Source organism: Urocitellus parryii, chromosome 5 (genome assembly GCF_045843805.1).
Source record: "Urocitellus parryii isolate mUroPar1 chromosome 5, mUroPar1.hap1, whole genome shotgun sequence".
NCBI lineage: Eukaryota > Metazoa > Chordata > Mammalia > Rodentia > Sciuridae > Urocitellus > Urocitellus parryii.
The window spans coordinates 176753257-176770341 of record NC_135535.1 but is presented as its reverse complement, the minus strand read 5'-3'; the positions used below and the strand labels follow the sequence as shown (position 1 = coordinate 176770341).

The following is a 17085-nucleotide window of genomic DNA, read 5'->3' as shown; positions in this document are numbered from 1 at the left end:
CATACAAAGATGTTTTGTCTGCCGAAAACTAAAAATAAATATTAAAAATTTAAAAAAAAAAAAAAGAAAGAAAGAAAAAAAGGCTTGGTCACACAGATCTAAACCTGGAAATTGTTTTATGTGCTCCTAGAATTCGTTTTCTTTTTTTTTCTTTTGGCAATGGGGATTGAACCTAGGACCACTTAACCACATAAGCCACATCTCCAGCCCTTTTTTATATTTTATTTAGAGACAGGGTCTCAGTGGAGTTACTTAGGCCCTCACTAAATTGCTGAGGCTGACTTTGAACTCACCATCCTCCTGCCTCTGCCTCCCAAGCCACTGGGATTCTAGGCGTGCACCAGCATGCCTGGTTGTGCTCCTAGAATCCTATTTACTATTTTTCTTAAATTACTATTACTATTACATATGACTATTACTATCACACATTACTATTATTATCATACACTATTATAGTTTAAAAATTATCCAATATCCCCTTTCTAGTTGAAAGTTAGTTTAACATGATTATGCCAAAGACCCTTGAAATGAGGAGGGAGTGCCAACTAACAAGTCTTGAGTCTCTTTGATTCATTTGGAGTTAAAGCTACCCTTTACTTATTAGAAAGCTTATTGATAACTCCTATTCTTAACCATACCAGATACAAGTGAAAAAAGTGTCAGAACTTAATTACATACATTTGGAAACCAATCTTTCGGGGGGGTGGGGGGGAATATAGTGGAAGCTGGCATGGTGGCATATGCCTATAATTCCAGTAAATCAGGAGTCTGAGACAGAAGGATTTCAAGTTTGAGGCCAACCTCAGCAATTTAGCAAGGCCCTAAACAACCTAGTGAGACCTTGTCTCAAAATTTTTTTAAAAAGTGTGGGTTGGGGGGCGGGGGGTACAGTGGTAATGTAGCTCAGTGATAAAGCATCCCTGAGTTCAATCCCCAGTACCGAGAAAAAAACAAAACAATGGAGAGACTTGTCTCTAAAACTGTAAATATACTCTTTCAAAGAGATGTATATCATTGTGTCTAGCAAAGCTTAAGATGAAAGAAGAGTAGTTAACATTGTTTTTTGATGACTTATCAAATAAAGCCCTTCAAAAATAATTAAAGATATTTACTAACAATAAATTTCTGCAGTACAGTTTTAGTTTCTGCTGCTAATGATTGTTCTTCTAATATCATATTAGAAATTTGAGAAATATGAGTCGACACATTTTCTGGAACAGATGTGAGAGATCCAAGTGCTACTGTAGTAATAGTGTCTAACGCAGAGACACTAGAAGACATCAGATTTCCTATAACAATGACAAAAAAAAAAAAAGGAAAGAAATATGTAAATTTTGACATAAATAAACATATTTAAATACAGATAGACCCACTTCAAAAAGGTAGGCAAAATTATATCCTTGTTGTGGAATTTGTAATAATACAAAAGCTTAAAAGAAATGGCTCCCTACTGAAGGAAGAAAAGATTTTAAATACATCTTATATATGTCCTATAGTGTTCTATAAGCCCTTGACATATTTACAAGTATATCAAACTTAACTATAACAGTAAACCAAAAATTAGAATATACTAAAATTAATCTCTAAAATGTAGAAGAGAAATGAACTAGAAATCAATACAAAATTTATAGTGATTGGCTGAATGTGAGTAGAATCTAGATGATTTAAAAATTTTTACATTTCTGGACCTTCTAAATTTTCTGAGTATATTTTAATAAAAAGTAAACTAATACTTTTAGGCGTGTTCTTTCTAAAAGGAGAGAGCAATGGAACAGTTAAAAATAATGACACACATATATATTCTGAGAGTAAAGCAAACTTTTAAGATATATATTCCCAAAAGGGGAAAAAAAATAAGAGTTGCAAAATGTTTGTGCGGAGGAAATTTCTATAATAAGAGCTCAATAAATTTAAGAGTACTAAATCCCCAGGGTCAGGAAAAAAGGGAACTTCTAAATTTATATGATTATTTAACAAACATATATAGAAAACAGGAGGAAATTACCCTTAAGGTTTGTTTTGTTTAGCTCAAAAAAGCATTAATCTTGGGGCTAGGGTTGTAGCTCTATGGTAGAGCACTTGCCTTGCATGTGTGAGGCACTGGGTTTGTTCCTCAGCACCACATAAAAATAAATAAAAGTATTGTGTCTATGTTCAACAACAACAACAACAAAAACAATTTTAAAAAAAAGCATTAATCTCCACTCTAAATAAATAGTGTGTGCCTTGGGGAGGGTACTAGAGATACTGTCACCTGATTATTTTCCTGTATTAAATTATTAGTTTTGAAATTCGCCTCACATGGAACACATAAAGTCTAGAATAATTAGAAATACTGAAACTTACCAAACAAAGTCTTGTGAACTTCTAGCACGGCCTTTTGTTTTGAGCTGCCATCCTTAATTAATTCCTCCATATCATTAAATAGACTATTCAGGTTTTTGCCAAAAATATCTTGAGCTTCTGCATTATGTTGGTCAATTGCCCTCTTACGATCCAGTTTGGAATGGAGACCAGATACATCTGTTGTTGTTTCTTTAACTGTGTTGAGCAACTATATAAAATTAAAAAAATAATAATAAATATTGAATAACAACAAATCTGACCATTATATACCAATAAAAAAACATGAAAAAATGTTAAGATAAAAGCAATCTAATGAAAATATGTATGCTACATAAGAATTTCTCTATGAGAACTGGTAAATTTTAGACATCAAAAGAAATGCTTATATGGTAATTTATCCAAATCTCTAGTAATGTTTATTTCTCCTCAGCCATCTATACAAGGAAATTGACTTTGCAAATTTATTGCAGTAATCATATCCCCTCACATTTTTTTCTATTATGTTTTACTATCTCCTCAAAGTACACCTAATTAAAAAATGCAATACTTTCATCATCTTCCATCATTAGAAGACAACAAAATCTTAATGACTATTTAGTTTGTCTTCACCACAAAGCAAAATATAAGTGTCCACAAAATATAAAGTCATGCTCCATTTTAACTTTTGACTTGAGTCAGCATCTAATGTGAGAAAAATATAGATAAAATAGTACAATAATATTCTTTAAATTGACACAAATGTCATTTATGTTGAATAAACAGAATCTCATAGTTAATATGTAAGCATAGAAAGTTACTTCTACCCATTCTCTAATTTCTTTAATACAAGTACAAATCAAAACAAAGGACAAACCTTGCTGGCAGTATCATGAAGTTTCTCTTCAGTACTTTCCAAAGCTGATGAGATATATTCTTCTTTAACAAGCTGTAATTTAGTTTCTTGCAAATGTTTTTGAGTGGTTTCAAGTTCCTGTGTCTTATTTTGCAGGTCAGATTTACATTGGTCAAGTTCATTTTTATTATCCATAAATAACTCTGTAACCTAAATATAATACATTAAACATTTAAGAATTTTAAAAATGCTGGGGCTAGCTGGGCATTGTGGTATGCACCTGTAATCCCAGCAATTTGGAAGGTTGAGACAGGAGGATCACAAGTTCAAGACCAGTCTCAGCTGGATGAGGTGGCTCGTGCCTGTAATCCCATTGGCTCAGGAGGCTAAGATAGGAGAATCCCAAATTCAAAGCCAGTCTCAGCAACAACGAGGCACTAAGCAACTCAGTGAGACCCTGTCTCTAAATAAAATACAAAACAAGGCTGGGGATGTGCCTCAGTGGTCAAGTGCCCCTGAGTTCAACCCTGTACCAAAAAAAAAAGACCAATCTCAGCAACTTAGCAAGGCCATAACTCAGTGAGACTCTGTGTCAAAAATAACAAGTCCTGGGGACATAGATCCAGTAGTAAAGCATCCCTGGATTCAATCACCAAAAACAAAATGAGGCTGGTGAGAGAGCTCAGTGGTAGAGTTACTTGCTTTACATGTGAGGCCCTGGGTTTGATTCCTAGCACCACAGTACCACCAAAAAAAAAAAAAAAAAAGCAAAGCTGAACTCATTGGTTAGTTACCTGGTTAGTTCAGGAGAACAAAACAAATTATTCCTAGGTAAAAGTTATAACAAATTACCAGGCAGGTTAGCACATTTTATATGGCATCTGGTTTCTTCCTATAAGTTTACTCAAAACTTTAGAAATTAAATAACAGATCTATGCAGTGGTGTTAATTCTTCAGTTTTCTTCCAAAACTGTCAGTGGATCTGTGTTATAAAGGTGTTAATGTGAGGACATATGGCAGAGTCAGGTCTCCCCCCCTAATCTAATACTTTTATTTAACACCCAATCTCTCCCAATCTCTGTATTCCTTCATCTGATAAACATGTTAACAAAAACTCCTCAGCATTAACTTTACAACTTCAACAACTCTAAAAGTTTAGTTACTCATCTGCTGCATAATGATGTTTCAGTCAACAACAGACTGTGTGTGATAGTCCTATAAGATTATAACAAGCCAGGGACTAGCAGTATAGCTGAGTAGTAGAATGTTTGCCTAGCATGCATAAGACCCTAGATTCAATCCCCAGTACTGATGAGAGAGAAAAGATTATAATGGAACTGAAAATTTTCTATCACCTAGTGAAGCCAGAGCTGTCATATGTTATTACTCATGTGTTTGTGATGATGCTGGTATAAACAAACTCACTGTGCTGCCAGTCATATTAAAAAACAACACAATCGTGTATAAACCATAATAAATGATAATAAATGACTATGTTTCTGGTTTTTGTATTTACTGTACTATATACTCTATCTAGAGTGTACTCCTAGTTAATAGTAAAACAGCCATAGGTAGGTGCTTAGGCATCTCACTTTAGAAGGTCAAGGCATTATAATCAAAGGAGATGACAGCTCACTGTGTGTTTATTGCCCCTTTACTTGGTTCCTTTCCAAGGAACCAAGATGTGGAGGTAGAAGAAAATGATATTCATGATTCTCACCCTTTATAGGCCTAGGCTAGTGTGTATGTTTGTCCTAACTTTTAACAAAAAAAATTTGAAAAGTAAAAGAATAAATATATAAATAAAAATTGGCTGTACTGTATATTCTAGATGTATAGGCTTGTATATGATATTTATGCAACAATAAAATCACCTAATCTAACAATGCATATCTCAGAAAATATCCCAGTCATTAAACAACACCTGGCTAAATTTTTGTAGCTTTTTCATTAACATTAATAATAGTAAAATTATGATATAATTTACTTTCAGCATAAGAGCCAGAAAAAAAAAATCCTTAAAAGAGAAAAATGGGGGGCTGGGGAGGTGGCTCAAGCGGTAGTGTGCTTGCTTGGCATGCGCAGGTGCTGGGTTCAATCCTCAACATCACATAAAAATAAAAAATAAAGATATTGTGTCCACCTAAAAAAAAAAAAAACAACCTAAAAATTAAAAAAAAAGAAAAGAAAAATGGTTCCTTCCCATTCTAAAGTTTTATTTTAATATTTGCTTTTCAAGTAACATTTAATGTTTCGAATGCTTACCCTATTTAGTTCCTCCTCAACAGCACCAATTTTTTCAATCAATTCTACAATTTGTTCTTCTTGAACAGTTAATTTTCCATTCATGGCTCTAAAATAAATTTTAATGAGTTTAACAGTTAATATTTTTTCCAATACTAAGAAATATTAGAATATAACATAATGATGACAGTTACACAAACTCATCTCCACCACTTAGCACCATCATGAAATAACACCTAAGTTTTGATAAGCAATAAACATAAATTGCAAAAAACAAATGTTTTCTCAGTCTTTGTTTTATAAATGAAACATTTTTCTTTTGACTCCAATTCTGAAACTGAAACCAACATAAAAAGGTAAAGCATGTGTGTGTGTACATCAAATTTGAGAAGCCAGAAAGCTAAAAGAGGGCTGTAACTCACTTACAATAGAGACAGGAGGGATACAACCTAAGAGTCTATAATTAGGGATATGGAATATAAAGATGCCTTCCCAGAATGCTGGAAAGACTTGATAGTTGAAGACATCTGATATCACGAGAAGAAGAGATAAGGGAGAACTAAAGCAGCAGGCATGATAATATCATCTCCTAACCCCTGTATGTTATGCCCACCCCAAGAAACAAATATCATCATCATACCAGCACATAAACCCTCATGAGATAAAAGGATTATACTCTAGGGCAGCATTTTTCAGCCTCAACACTACTGACATTTTGTGCCAATAATTTTTTGGTATGGAAATATCCTATGCATTTTAGGATGTTGAGTAGCATCCACTGGTTGCCAGTAGTGCTCTGCAACCCTACCAGTGATAACCATCAGAAATATACTAGCCAGGCATGATGATGCATGCCTGTAATCCCAGCACTCAGGAGGCTTAAATAGAAGAAACCCGAGTTCCAGGCCAGATTCAGTAATTTAGTGAGGCTGTAAGCAACTTAGTGAGACTCTATCTCAAAAAAATAAAATAAAATAAAATTAGAAAAAAAGAAAGAAAAGAGAAAGAGGTCTGTGGATGTAGATCAGTGGTAAAGGCCCCTGGGTTCAATTCCTAGTACCAAAAAAAAAAAAAAAAGATATTATTGAATATCCTCTAGAGGGCATCATCCCCCCTTCCTTGAGAGCCATTGGTCTACCTCACTACCTGAACTTCCAGTGTCACTTTCATTAAACCCAAATGGGAGTGAAAATAAGGCTTAGGGTCTGGAGACTGGCATTTAAATGAAAATTCACACACTAAATAATGGGTTAATTTTATAAGTGATGTTACTCAGCCAGTTTTGGACAGAAGAAACGGACAGTTAGTTTCTCATCTGCACTGGACATAATGAGAAATCACAGAACAACTATGTGGCTGACCATTGTTCATGATGAAAAGCCAGTCCTATGAGAAAGCCACCAATCAGGAAAGCAATGTGAGGAGACAGAAACTGGACCCTACAGCCCAGATCAAATAAGTTCACTGGGTTTTTCATACTTATGAGCCAATTAAATCCCCTTGTTATTTTTAAGACAGTTTAAGTTGGAGTTTCTACCAGGCAAGGGAATTCTGATATCAAACTTAAATATAAACAACTTTTACTGAATAAAAATCAAAGTATAAAAAACATAAAAGTGGTAGATATAAGGACTTCTGTAAAATGAAGCAATTAAAAAACATAACACTAAAAAAGAAAAGAAAAAAATGAAATGTTTACTATGATGAAGTATATATGAACACTACAGAGAAACAGAAAAAAATAATAAAATATAAAGTTTTAAGAAGTTAAGTACAGACAATAGAGTTTTATTTAGCCATAAAGAAGAATAAAATTTTCAGGAAAATGGATGGAACTTGAGAATATTTTGTCAAGCTAAATAAGAAAGTCAAAAGTCAAGGGTCATGGGGCTGGGGTTGTGGCAAAGCACTTGCCTCACACATGTGAGGCACTGGGTTCAATCCTCAGAACCACATAAAAATAAATAAACAAAATAAAGGTATTTAAAAAAAGTCAAGGATCGTATGTTTTCTCTCATATGAGAAAGACAGAGAAGAAAAAAAGAAAAAGAACAGGGATGGGGCGGGGATCTCATGAAAACAGTAGGGATACCAGTAAAGTAGAAGACCAGGGCAAGGGAGGAGGAAAGGGAAAGAAAAGGTACTATGGAATGAAGCTGATCAACATTACCTTGTTCTGTTGTGTACATTTATGAATATGTAACAATAAATCCCAGTACTGTGTATAATTATAATGCATCACTAAAGAAAAAGGAAACTCCCTCTTTCCTCTCCCACAAAAAAACCAACAAAAGAAAGAATTAAGTGCAAGGGCTGGGGATGTAGCTCAGTGGTAGAGTGCATGCCTACCACAGGAAACCCTGAGTTTGATTCCTAGGAATCTCTTGACCTGATTTCATTTTTCCCATCGAGTATCACACATGTATAAAATTGCATAGAACTATATACACTCATCCTACCAATGTCAATTTCCTGGTTTTGCTATTAAGCCATAGGAAGGTAAGAGGTAATAATTGGGGAAAACTGGAAGCATAATACATTGGGACCTCTCTGTACTCTTCTTGCACTTTCATGTAAATCAATAATTACTTAAAGTAAAAAGTTAGCTTGGCGCAATAAAAAATCAGCTTGCACACCGATAATCCCAGCTACTTAGGAGGCTGAGGTAGGAGGATCACAAGTTCAAGGACAAAATTAAAAATAAAAAAGGCTGAGGATTATAATTCAGTGGTAAGAGTGTCTCTGGGTTCAACCCCTATTACTACAAAAAGAAAATAAATAAGTAAATAAAAAGTCAGATAAAAGATTTTCTAAAAACTCTTTGATAACTACCTTTAAATGTTAAAAACAAAAGAAGCATTTATAAACATTAGATATACTTTACTTATTGCTATATCGGTAAATTTTATTTCAAACAGCCTGTTATCAGCAAATGCTAATTCTTGGAAATTAACTCCATAGCAAGGGTTTACCTAAAATTTTCTTCAGAAATGTATACTCCATTTTTCTCACGAGCTGCAGCAAGATCTCGTTTCAGACGCTCTATCTCTTCTGTATATTCCTGCACAAAAGGAAGGTTGTAGGTGTCAATTTAGTATTTTTTTTCCCATTTAGTTTGCGGAACACATACAACAAATAAAATATGGTTCAATTTTTATATCTGTCTTTTTAAAAAATCACCACTATATTTTTAATCAATATTAATTGGTTTAGAAACAGTCTTTCAATGGTCTTTAAAGTTACTTTTAATGTACTCATTATACACTTCCATTTAAACTGTCCACCCAATTTCAAGAATCATTATATAGCTCCAACAATTAAAGCTGGGTAATACTGGTAGAAGGACAGATGAATAAATCAAACCTCAAATATATGCAAACCTTTGTATGCAAAAATTAGTATTTAGAATATTTTACAAACTCTCAAACCACAACAATAAAGAATAAATAATCCAATTAGAAAATTGGCCTAAAGATATGAACAGACATTTTACCAAGCAAGATATACAAATATCAGATAAGCAGATGGAAAGATGTTCAACATTGTTGGCCATTAGAGAAATATAAGTTAAACCATAGTGAGATATCTAACACCATCACACATATCAAAATAGCTAAAACAAAAAATAATTATAACATCAAACGCTGGTGATGATGTGGAGAAATTATATGACACATGTTGCTCATGGAAATGTAAAATGGTACAGCACCTAAAATACGGTTTGGGAGGGCTGGAGTTGTGGCTCAGTGGTAGAGCGATTGCCAGGCATGTGTGAGGCCCTGGGTTCAACCCTCAGCACCACATATAAATAAAATAAAAGATCCACTGACAACTAAAAAATGTTAAAAAAAAAAAAAAAAGTGTGGCAGTTCCTTAACCCACTTTGTCCCATCATTCCAGATATGGAACATCTATAAATCTGAAATAGAATATACAATATATAATAAGAAGAATATAATTATAATATTTATAATAATATTAATAATCTTATATATAAGCTCTAGACCATGATTTCCAACCATTTTAATGTACCTATGTCAGTTTCTCTGAAATATTGGCAGAATTGAAAATTTGGGGACTTAATGGGTTGAAAAAATGAAACATTCAAGTTGTCATTCAACCCAGCAAACATATTCAAATAATAATCCCAAAGAAATAAAAATTTGTTTATACAAATCACTATAAATGGATGCTAATAGTTTTATTTGTAATAGCAAAAATTAAAGTCATGTTTCAATTACACAAACTATATCAAGTACATAAGTAACATGGAATATAACAACACTAAAAAGGCTTACTAATACAAACAACAACGTGGTAAATCCCCAATATTTATTTAAAGTAAAAAAATAAATTAAATAACAAAAATTTATATATTGTACAATTCCATTCGATAACTTTTTAAATGACAAAATTTTATAAATAGAGGCAAGATTAGTGGGTAACAGCAATTAGGGATGGGAGATAAGGGGTAAAAAAGAGGTAGTCATATGAGGGATCCTTGTGGTGATAAGCTGTTAATATCTTGACTGGATGCTAAACCCAAAGGACCTACACACAGACACTCATGCAACTATAAAGAAAAATGAGAAATAAAATCAGTGGATCGTTACTGATGTCAACATCCCTGTGGTAAAATACCCTAGTTTGACAAAATGCCCAAAGAATCTATTATTTCTTACAAAGGCATGTGAACCTCCAAAGACCTCATTAAAATTTTGATATTAAAAAAGAAAAACACAGGGCTGGGGCTGGGGCTTGGGCTGGGGCCAGTGGTAGTGCACTCAAGATGCTAACAGGTCATCACCACAAAGATCCCTCATATAACTACTACCTTTTTACCCCTTACCATCCATCCCTAGCATGTATGAGGCACTGGGTTTGATTCTCAGTACACATATAAATAAATAAAGGTCTAACAACAACTAAAAATATATTTAACAAAAAAAAAAGAAAACAACATGAAAAAAAATGAGAAGCCAAGAAGGAAAGGAAATATTTGAAAGTCATGTCTGGAATATATGAATACTTTATAAAGTACCTGAACAGATATTTCAATGAAAAATATACAAATGATATTATAAGTATGTGAAAAGATGCTCACCGTTAGTTATTAGGGAAATACTAATTATAACCATATGAGGTATCAGTTTACATTAACTTTAATTTTAGGGCTGAGGTTGTGGCTCAGTGGTAGAGCACTTGCCTGACACATGTGAGGCCCTGGGTTCGATCCTCAGCACGACATAAAAATAAATAAATTAAATAAAGGTATTATGTCCATCTACAACTTAAAAAACAAAAAAAGAAAAATGTTTGAAATTTTAGAGTAGCTAAAATTAAAAAGTTACAATAACAAGTATTAAAGAAGATATTGAAGAAATTGCAGCCATCATACATTGCTAGTAGAAAGTCAAGCGGTAAAATCTCCTTGAAAAGGTATCTTATAAAGAATTAAGCATTCGGGCTGAGGCTGTAGTTCAGTGGTAGAATGTTTGCCTAGCAGGTGTGAGACACCAGGTTCGATCCTCAGTACGACATAAAAATAAAGAAATAAATGAAATTAAAATGTTGTGTCCATCTACAACTAAAAAATAAATAAAAGAGTGTGGTTGTAAAGGCCTGTAATCCCAGAGGCTCAGGAGGCTGAGGCAGGAGGATAGTAAGTTAAAAGGCAACCTTCGCAACTTAACAACGCTCCAATAGCTTGGCAAGACTTTGTCTCAAAACAAAAAATAAAAAGGGATAAGAATGAGGCTCACTGGTTAAGTGCCCCTGGGTTCAATCCCTGGTACCAAATAAGAATAAAGCAGAGTGTCAAGGTAAGGTCAGCACCACAAGAAAAAGAAAAAAACAAAAGAAAAAAAGAAAGTTAAGGATAAACTCCTTAAGTAATGCAGAAATTAAATCCCTAGGTGTCTAGCCAAGAGAAAGTAAAACATCAACACAAAAGCATGTATGAGAATGGGAATGTTCATAGTGGCATTTCTGGAAATGATTCAAATGTTCACTGATTGGTGAGTGTATAAAAAAAAGATACAGTGTTATTCACACAAAGGGATATTATTCAGCAATAAAAGGAAATAAACCACTAGTACATGTTACAACATAAAGGGAACCTCAAATGTTAAGCCAAGAAACATTAGATACAAATATTATATAATTCTATTTATAGGAAATGTACAGAAAAGGCAAATCTATCAACAGAAATTCTATCAGTATCCACTCAATTGCAAAGGGCAAAGGTGGACTAGAATAATAAAAATTTCTAAAACTAAATTGTGGCAATGTTATACAATCCATAAATGCATTAAAAATAGATGAATGTTAAAGTATATAAATTATACCTCAAAGATGCAAATAAATAAACAGAACTGTAACTGTAAATAAATGCAGACTATTAAGAGTGCAAACTCAGGAATAATACTGGTAAATTCAACATATCAGCATTAGAAAAAAATACTTACATATCATTTAAGCATTCAGTTTAAATCATTAGATAAAATGTCAACCCCAAGAGGCTGGGAGTATAGCTTAGTAGGAAGCCTTAGGGCCTAGCATGCCAGGGCTCAATCCGTAGCACCACAAAAAAAATGATAATAACTCAAAGCGGGGAAAAAATCTTAAGCAGGACTTAGATTCTGGGGAGGCCATAGTGAGCCCCTGTCTCAACAACAACAAGGATGTCTATCACAGGCAATTTAACAAATCTTGTTTAACAATCATCTGTTTCAGTTCCTTGTTTTCACACTTCTCAAACAAAATCATATTATACCATAAAAACTCACAATACCTTAATAAGAGCTTTTTTGGTGAGTTTCTGATTAACTTCAGGCTTATTCAATATGTTTTTTGCTCTATGAGCATATTCCAGTGTACTCAGAGTTTCCTGTCATAAAAAGGAAAGGTCAATTAGGCAAGACATCGTGAAGATAATGTACTTTTTGTCATTGAGGATGTACTATGTAATTTACAAGTAATAATTCATGGTTATATCTAATCTATAAATCTTAAAATAGACTACTATGCCAAACCTTTTTATCCTTCCTTTAACACTTTCTTCTTTATTCTTCTATTCAATTTCACTTTGTGTTTTCTTCCTTCTCTGTAATTTTCAGGGTCTTTACCCATATAATTTGACCGTTCAGAACAGCCTTAAACTCAATGAGCTTCACCAACTGATGAATAACAAAATGTTATATATCCATATCCATGTGATAACATATTATTCACCCATGAAAAGGAATGAAGTATTGATACACATTACAATGTGGATGAACCTTAAAAACACTATGCTAAATGAAAAAAAAACATTCACATGTTGTATGATTCCATTTATATGAAATGTCCAAAAAGGCAAATCTATAAATACAAAAAATAGTAATCTAGAGCTGGAAATGGAGTGGATGAAAAATGCTTATTAATGAGCAAAACTCCGGGGATGATAAAAAAAAAGTTAAGTGATGGCATAAGCTTATAATCTCATCAACTCAGGAGGCTGAGGCAGGAGGATCACAAATTCAAAGCCAGCCTCAGCAATTTAGCGAGGCCCTATGCAACTGAGTGAGACCCCATCTCAAAGAAAAACATAAAAAGGGCTGGAGTAACTGTGCATTATGGCCCCTGCTTACAATCCCAGTGGCTTGGGAGGCTGAGGCTGTAAGATCTCAAGTTCAAAATTAGTCTCAGCAATGGCCAGGTACTAAGCAACTCAGTGAGACCCTGTCTCTAAATAAAATACAAAATAGGGCTGGGGATGTGACACAGTGGTTGAGTGCCCCTGAGTTCAATCCCTGGTAACTGTCCTCCCACCCCCGGGGGAAAAAAAAAAAATTTTTTTTTTTGATGATTGCACAACTCTGAATATACTAAAGTCACTGAATTAATATAATTTTCATGGGTGAATTTTATGGATGTAAATTATATTTCAGTAAAAATATTTTTTAAATGAAAGGGGAATTGGAGCCTTTAGAAAAACTTTTCTAATATCATTTAAAGCAGAGGATAACAAGAAAATAAGAACAGAATTCACCATCTTTGTTGCTTTGCTGGGGTTCTCAAACATTCAACTTGGTTCTGCAACAGTAGAATTCACTTGATCCTAAGTTCTCAATGAAATTACAACACCCACTGCTATTGACCCAAAGCAATTTTCTTGGAAGACTGTGGAAAAGCCATTTACAAAATTGGCTTTCTAAGATTAAAAACTGTATATTTTCAGTGTTGTCCTCCAGAACATATTCATATGCAATGTACAGATTCTTTTATCACAGTATAAAATGAATGAAACTAGTAAATGAACTTTTAAAATATATGATAGCTAAATATAGAATTATAACTTCTACATTTTACAGCTTCCTTTCTTAGGGTTTACCTCAAGATTGAGAGATGCAGGAGAAATTGTTGCAATGATAGATGTTCTTGTTCGGCCCCCTAGAGAATCTTGGAGGATTCTAGTTAGTTTAGATTCTCGATAAGGAACATGAGGTGTTCTTTCTACAAGAGCAGTAATAACTCTTCCCAAAGTCAACAGAGATTGATTGATATTTCCAGCTTCCCGAGCTCTCTTGTCAACTGCTCCAGAACGACCAATGTTTTCACTTCCTGCAAGATCAACCTTTAATTTTAAAAATAAAAAGTCAACCTATTGGAACTGAATTCAAAGATATGCATTCTCACACATAATATACTAAATTACCAGCAAATCAATTTTCTACACAAATTTCTTCTCCCTCTAGAAAGCTAATAACCCATGGAGCTGGGGCTGAGGCTCAGTGGTAAAAACACTTGCCTTGAACATGTGAGGCACTGGGTCTGATCCTCAGCACCACGCAAAAATAAATAAAGATACTGTGTTTTCATCTACAATTAAATAAATATTTATTTAAAAGAAAAAAAAAAGAAGGCTAACAATCCAGTGACTACAGAAATATTATCTAGAAGTAAAAATGTCAAGCCATTCCATAAGAATGAAACAGTGGTATTAAGGTAGATGCTTACCAAGTTCAACTTTCCAATTTTAACAAGTTCTTCTCCGTCAATTGTAGTTTCTTTCATATGTATTGTAACAGAGAAAACTGAGTGGGAACGACTAGAAAACAAGACCACATTGCCCATTCATTATAAAGTAAAATACTGTTTGCTTCCTATAAAACACTAAGACCCAGAAAAAACCAAAATCCATAAGGGTAAAGAAAAATATTATCAGACAGGAGATATCATTAAGATTTTAGAAGACAGAAGGTATAGAACAATGAGTAGGTTTTTCCTTTCTTATATATACCGCCTATAGAGGAGACCCCAATAAGAAGCTACCTGAAAATAACCTAAAATAATTTTTAACTAGAATTTTTAGACACACCTGGAAAATGGGTATGTGGTGGGATCAGAATAATTACTTGGTATGTCAGAGCAGAAGGCTCCCAATCAATCAATCTATTTGTAAGAACCACTTGAAATATGTCATTACCATAAATTCAGATACCACCAGGCAAGCCATCAGATCATTCTTCCTCCATATCTACTGTTGTGTACAAGTATATTTCTGTTTTGAAAATGTTATCAGAAATAAGTAACTCCTTCTCCTAAACAGCAGAAATAGTAAATAGCATGCCTACAAAAACACCATAAAATAATCCCTGCTAGACCATAAAGTGTTCAAAAGTATACCTTAAGCTAAATACTGACATTTAAGTATTTATCTGAAGAAAACAAAAATCATATAGATGACCAAAGACATCCTTCTTTTCTGTATTAAAATGTGCACTTGGTGAACATCACTATGTTTGTTAATGTCATTGACGGTTGGCAGAGAATATGATAATGTTTAATTTTCTTCTTTGTGCTTTCATACTATTTTTAAAAGTTTATAAGCATCATTTTTGTACATTGTGGTGGCTGGGTGCTATAGCTCAGTGCTTGCCTAAAATGTATGAGGTCCTGGATTCGATCACCAGTATTACCAAAACAAAACAAACAAACATACCTAGGAATGTAATCCACACACCTTGAATCATCCCAATTGGATTTCCCCTAATTTCCTAATTTTTCTAAAAAAGAAAATGAAGCTAGGATGGAAACTATGGCTTTCTTACCTAGAGTATGCATTCATCAAAGTTGCTGCAGTTGTTCTTTTTGCTGCCCCCTTCTCTAAAATTTGATAGACTTCATCCTTGTTATGTACAGTAATTTCTTCTAAACCTTTGATTATCACTCCCCTCTGATCAAATATCAAAAGAACATCAATTAAATTGGTTTTTTTTTAAAGGACACTGACTTCTTAAAGCCTTACACATTAAAATATGGAAACATATCATTCTCAAAGATAGTTACCTTGTTGCGGGGATCATCAAACATCTGTAGTCTCTCAGAAACATCAGAAGATGGATTAAGAAGATCAAAAAGTTCTTCATTATAGATTTCCAACAGGGACACTTTGACTGAAAATTCAGTACCATTATCAGTAAGTTTCTCAAAAATCTGATGAAGGGTTCGAGGAATTATACCAGCCAAAGGATCCTGAAATTATACAATGAGGATTAAAATAAATGAAGAATGCCATTTACTATGGCACTTAAAACTCATATAACTATAAAGGACCTCCTTTACATTATTTTTTTTTTTTAATTTTAATATCTATTTTTTAGTTATCAGCAGACACAGCATCTTTGTTTTGCATGTGGTGCTAAGGATCGAACCTGGGCCGCACGCATGCCAGGCGAATGCACTACCGCTTGAGCCACATCCCCAGCCCTTTACATTATATTTAAACAGAAGTACAAACAGCCCTCTGTGCTCACTGGCTCTGCATTTTACCAAATATGGATAGAAAATATTGGGAAAAAAATTGTAATTTTATATTTTGTATTTCCTAAGCATGATGGCATATGAGCAATTTACATAGCATATACATTATATTAAACATTATAAGTAATCTAAAGATGATTTAAGGTATACAGGAGATATACCTTAAATCATCTTTAAGCATTCAATGATAAACATAATGATGTTCACCAAGTGCCATTAATACAGAAAAGAAGGATGTCTTTGGTCATCTATATGATTTTTTTATCTCAGATAAATGCTTAAATTCCTAGGTATGTTTGTTTGTTTTGTTTTGTTTTGGTAATACTGGTGATTGAATCCAGGACTTCATACATAGGTTATATATAAATACAACATTTGACTTAAGGGGCTTGAGCATCCTCATATTTTGGCACAAACCATGAAACTAGCAATGTGTGCATACATAGGGGACATAGCAGGAAGGTTATCCTGGAACAAACTCCTGTGGATACTGAGAGATACTGTATACTAAAGCAAGTTAAAAACAAACAACTTAATGTTAGACAACTCATTTTCAACAGTCTGTTCAACAGTATTCTCCAAACATTGTACAAATATGTCTTACTGTTTATCCATCTTCCTATCTGAGCATTACAGAAACCAATTAAATCATACTACTTATAAAACCAAATTCAATTATCCTCATGAAAATGTAATGCGTTCATTTTAGTCAGAAAAAAAACAGGGATGTTTCTCAACTATCAAAGCATCCTTAATAGAACTGTTAAAAGTCTCTATAATTTGAAGTGATATGTCTATTCTATATCTTATAATGACTATAATTCTATAATTTTATCACCCATGTATAGAATATGCTG

The 17085-nt window shown here is 33.5% G+C and overlaps 1 protein-coding gene across 1 annotated transcript in view; it reads right to left on the bottom strand.

Annotated features, from left to right (window-relative positions):
• Kif11 (kinesin family member 11) overlaps positions 1 to 17085 on the bottom strand; it is a 47216-nt gene that overhangs the window by 21538 nt on the left and 8593 nt on the right. Inside the window, exons 5-14 of the mRNA XM_077799252.1 lie at positions 15755 to 15940; positions 15517 to 15641; positions 14423 to 14513; positions 13797 to 14039; positions 12216 to 12311; positions 8395 to 8483; positions 5444 to 5531; positions 3200 to 3388; positions 2347 to 2554; positions 1117 to 1289 (exon numbers count right to left, since the gene is read on the bottom strand). Of these exons, the coding sequence (XP_077655378.1) occupies positions 1117 to 1289; positions 2347 to 2554; positions 3200 to 3388; positions 5444 to 5531; positions 8395 to 8483; positions 12216 to 12311; positions 13797 to 14039; positions 14423 to 14513; positions 15517 to 15641; positions 15755 to 15940 (1488 nt within the window). The remainder of the gene's footprint in view (positions 1 to 1116; positions 1290 to 2346; positions 2555 to 3199; positions 3389 to 5443; positions 5532 to 8394; positions 8484 to 12215; positions 12312 to 13796; positions 14040 to 14422; positions 14514 to 15516; positions 15642 to 15754; positions 15941 to 17085) is intronic.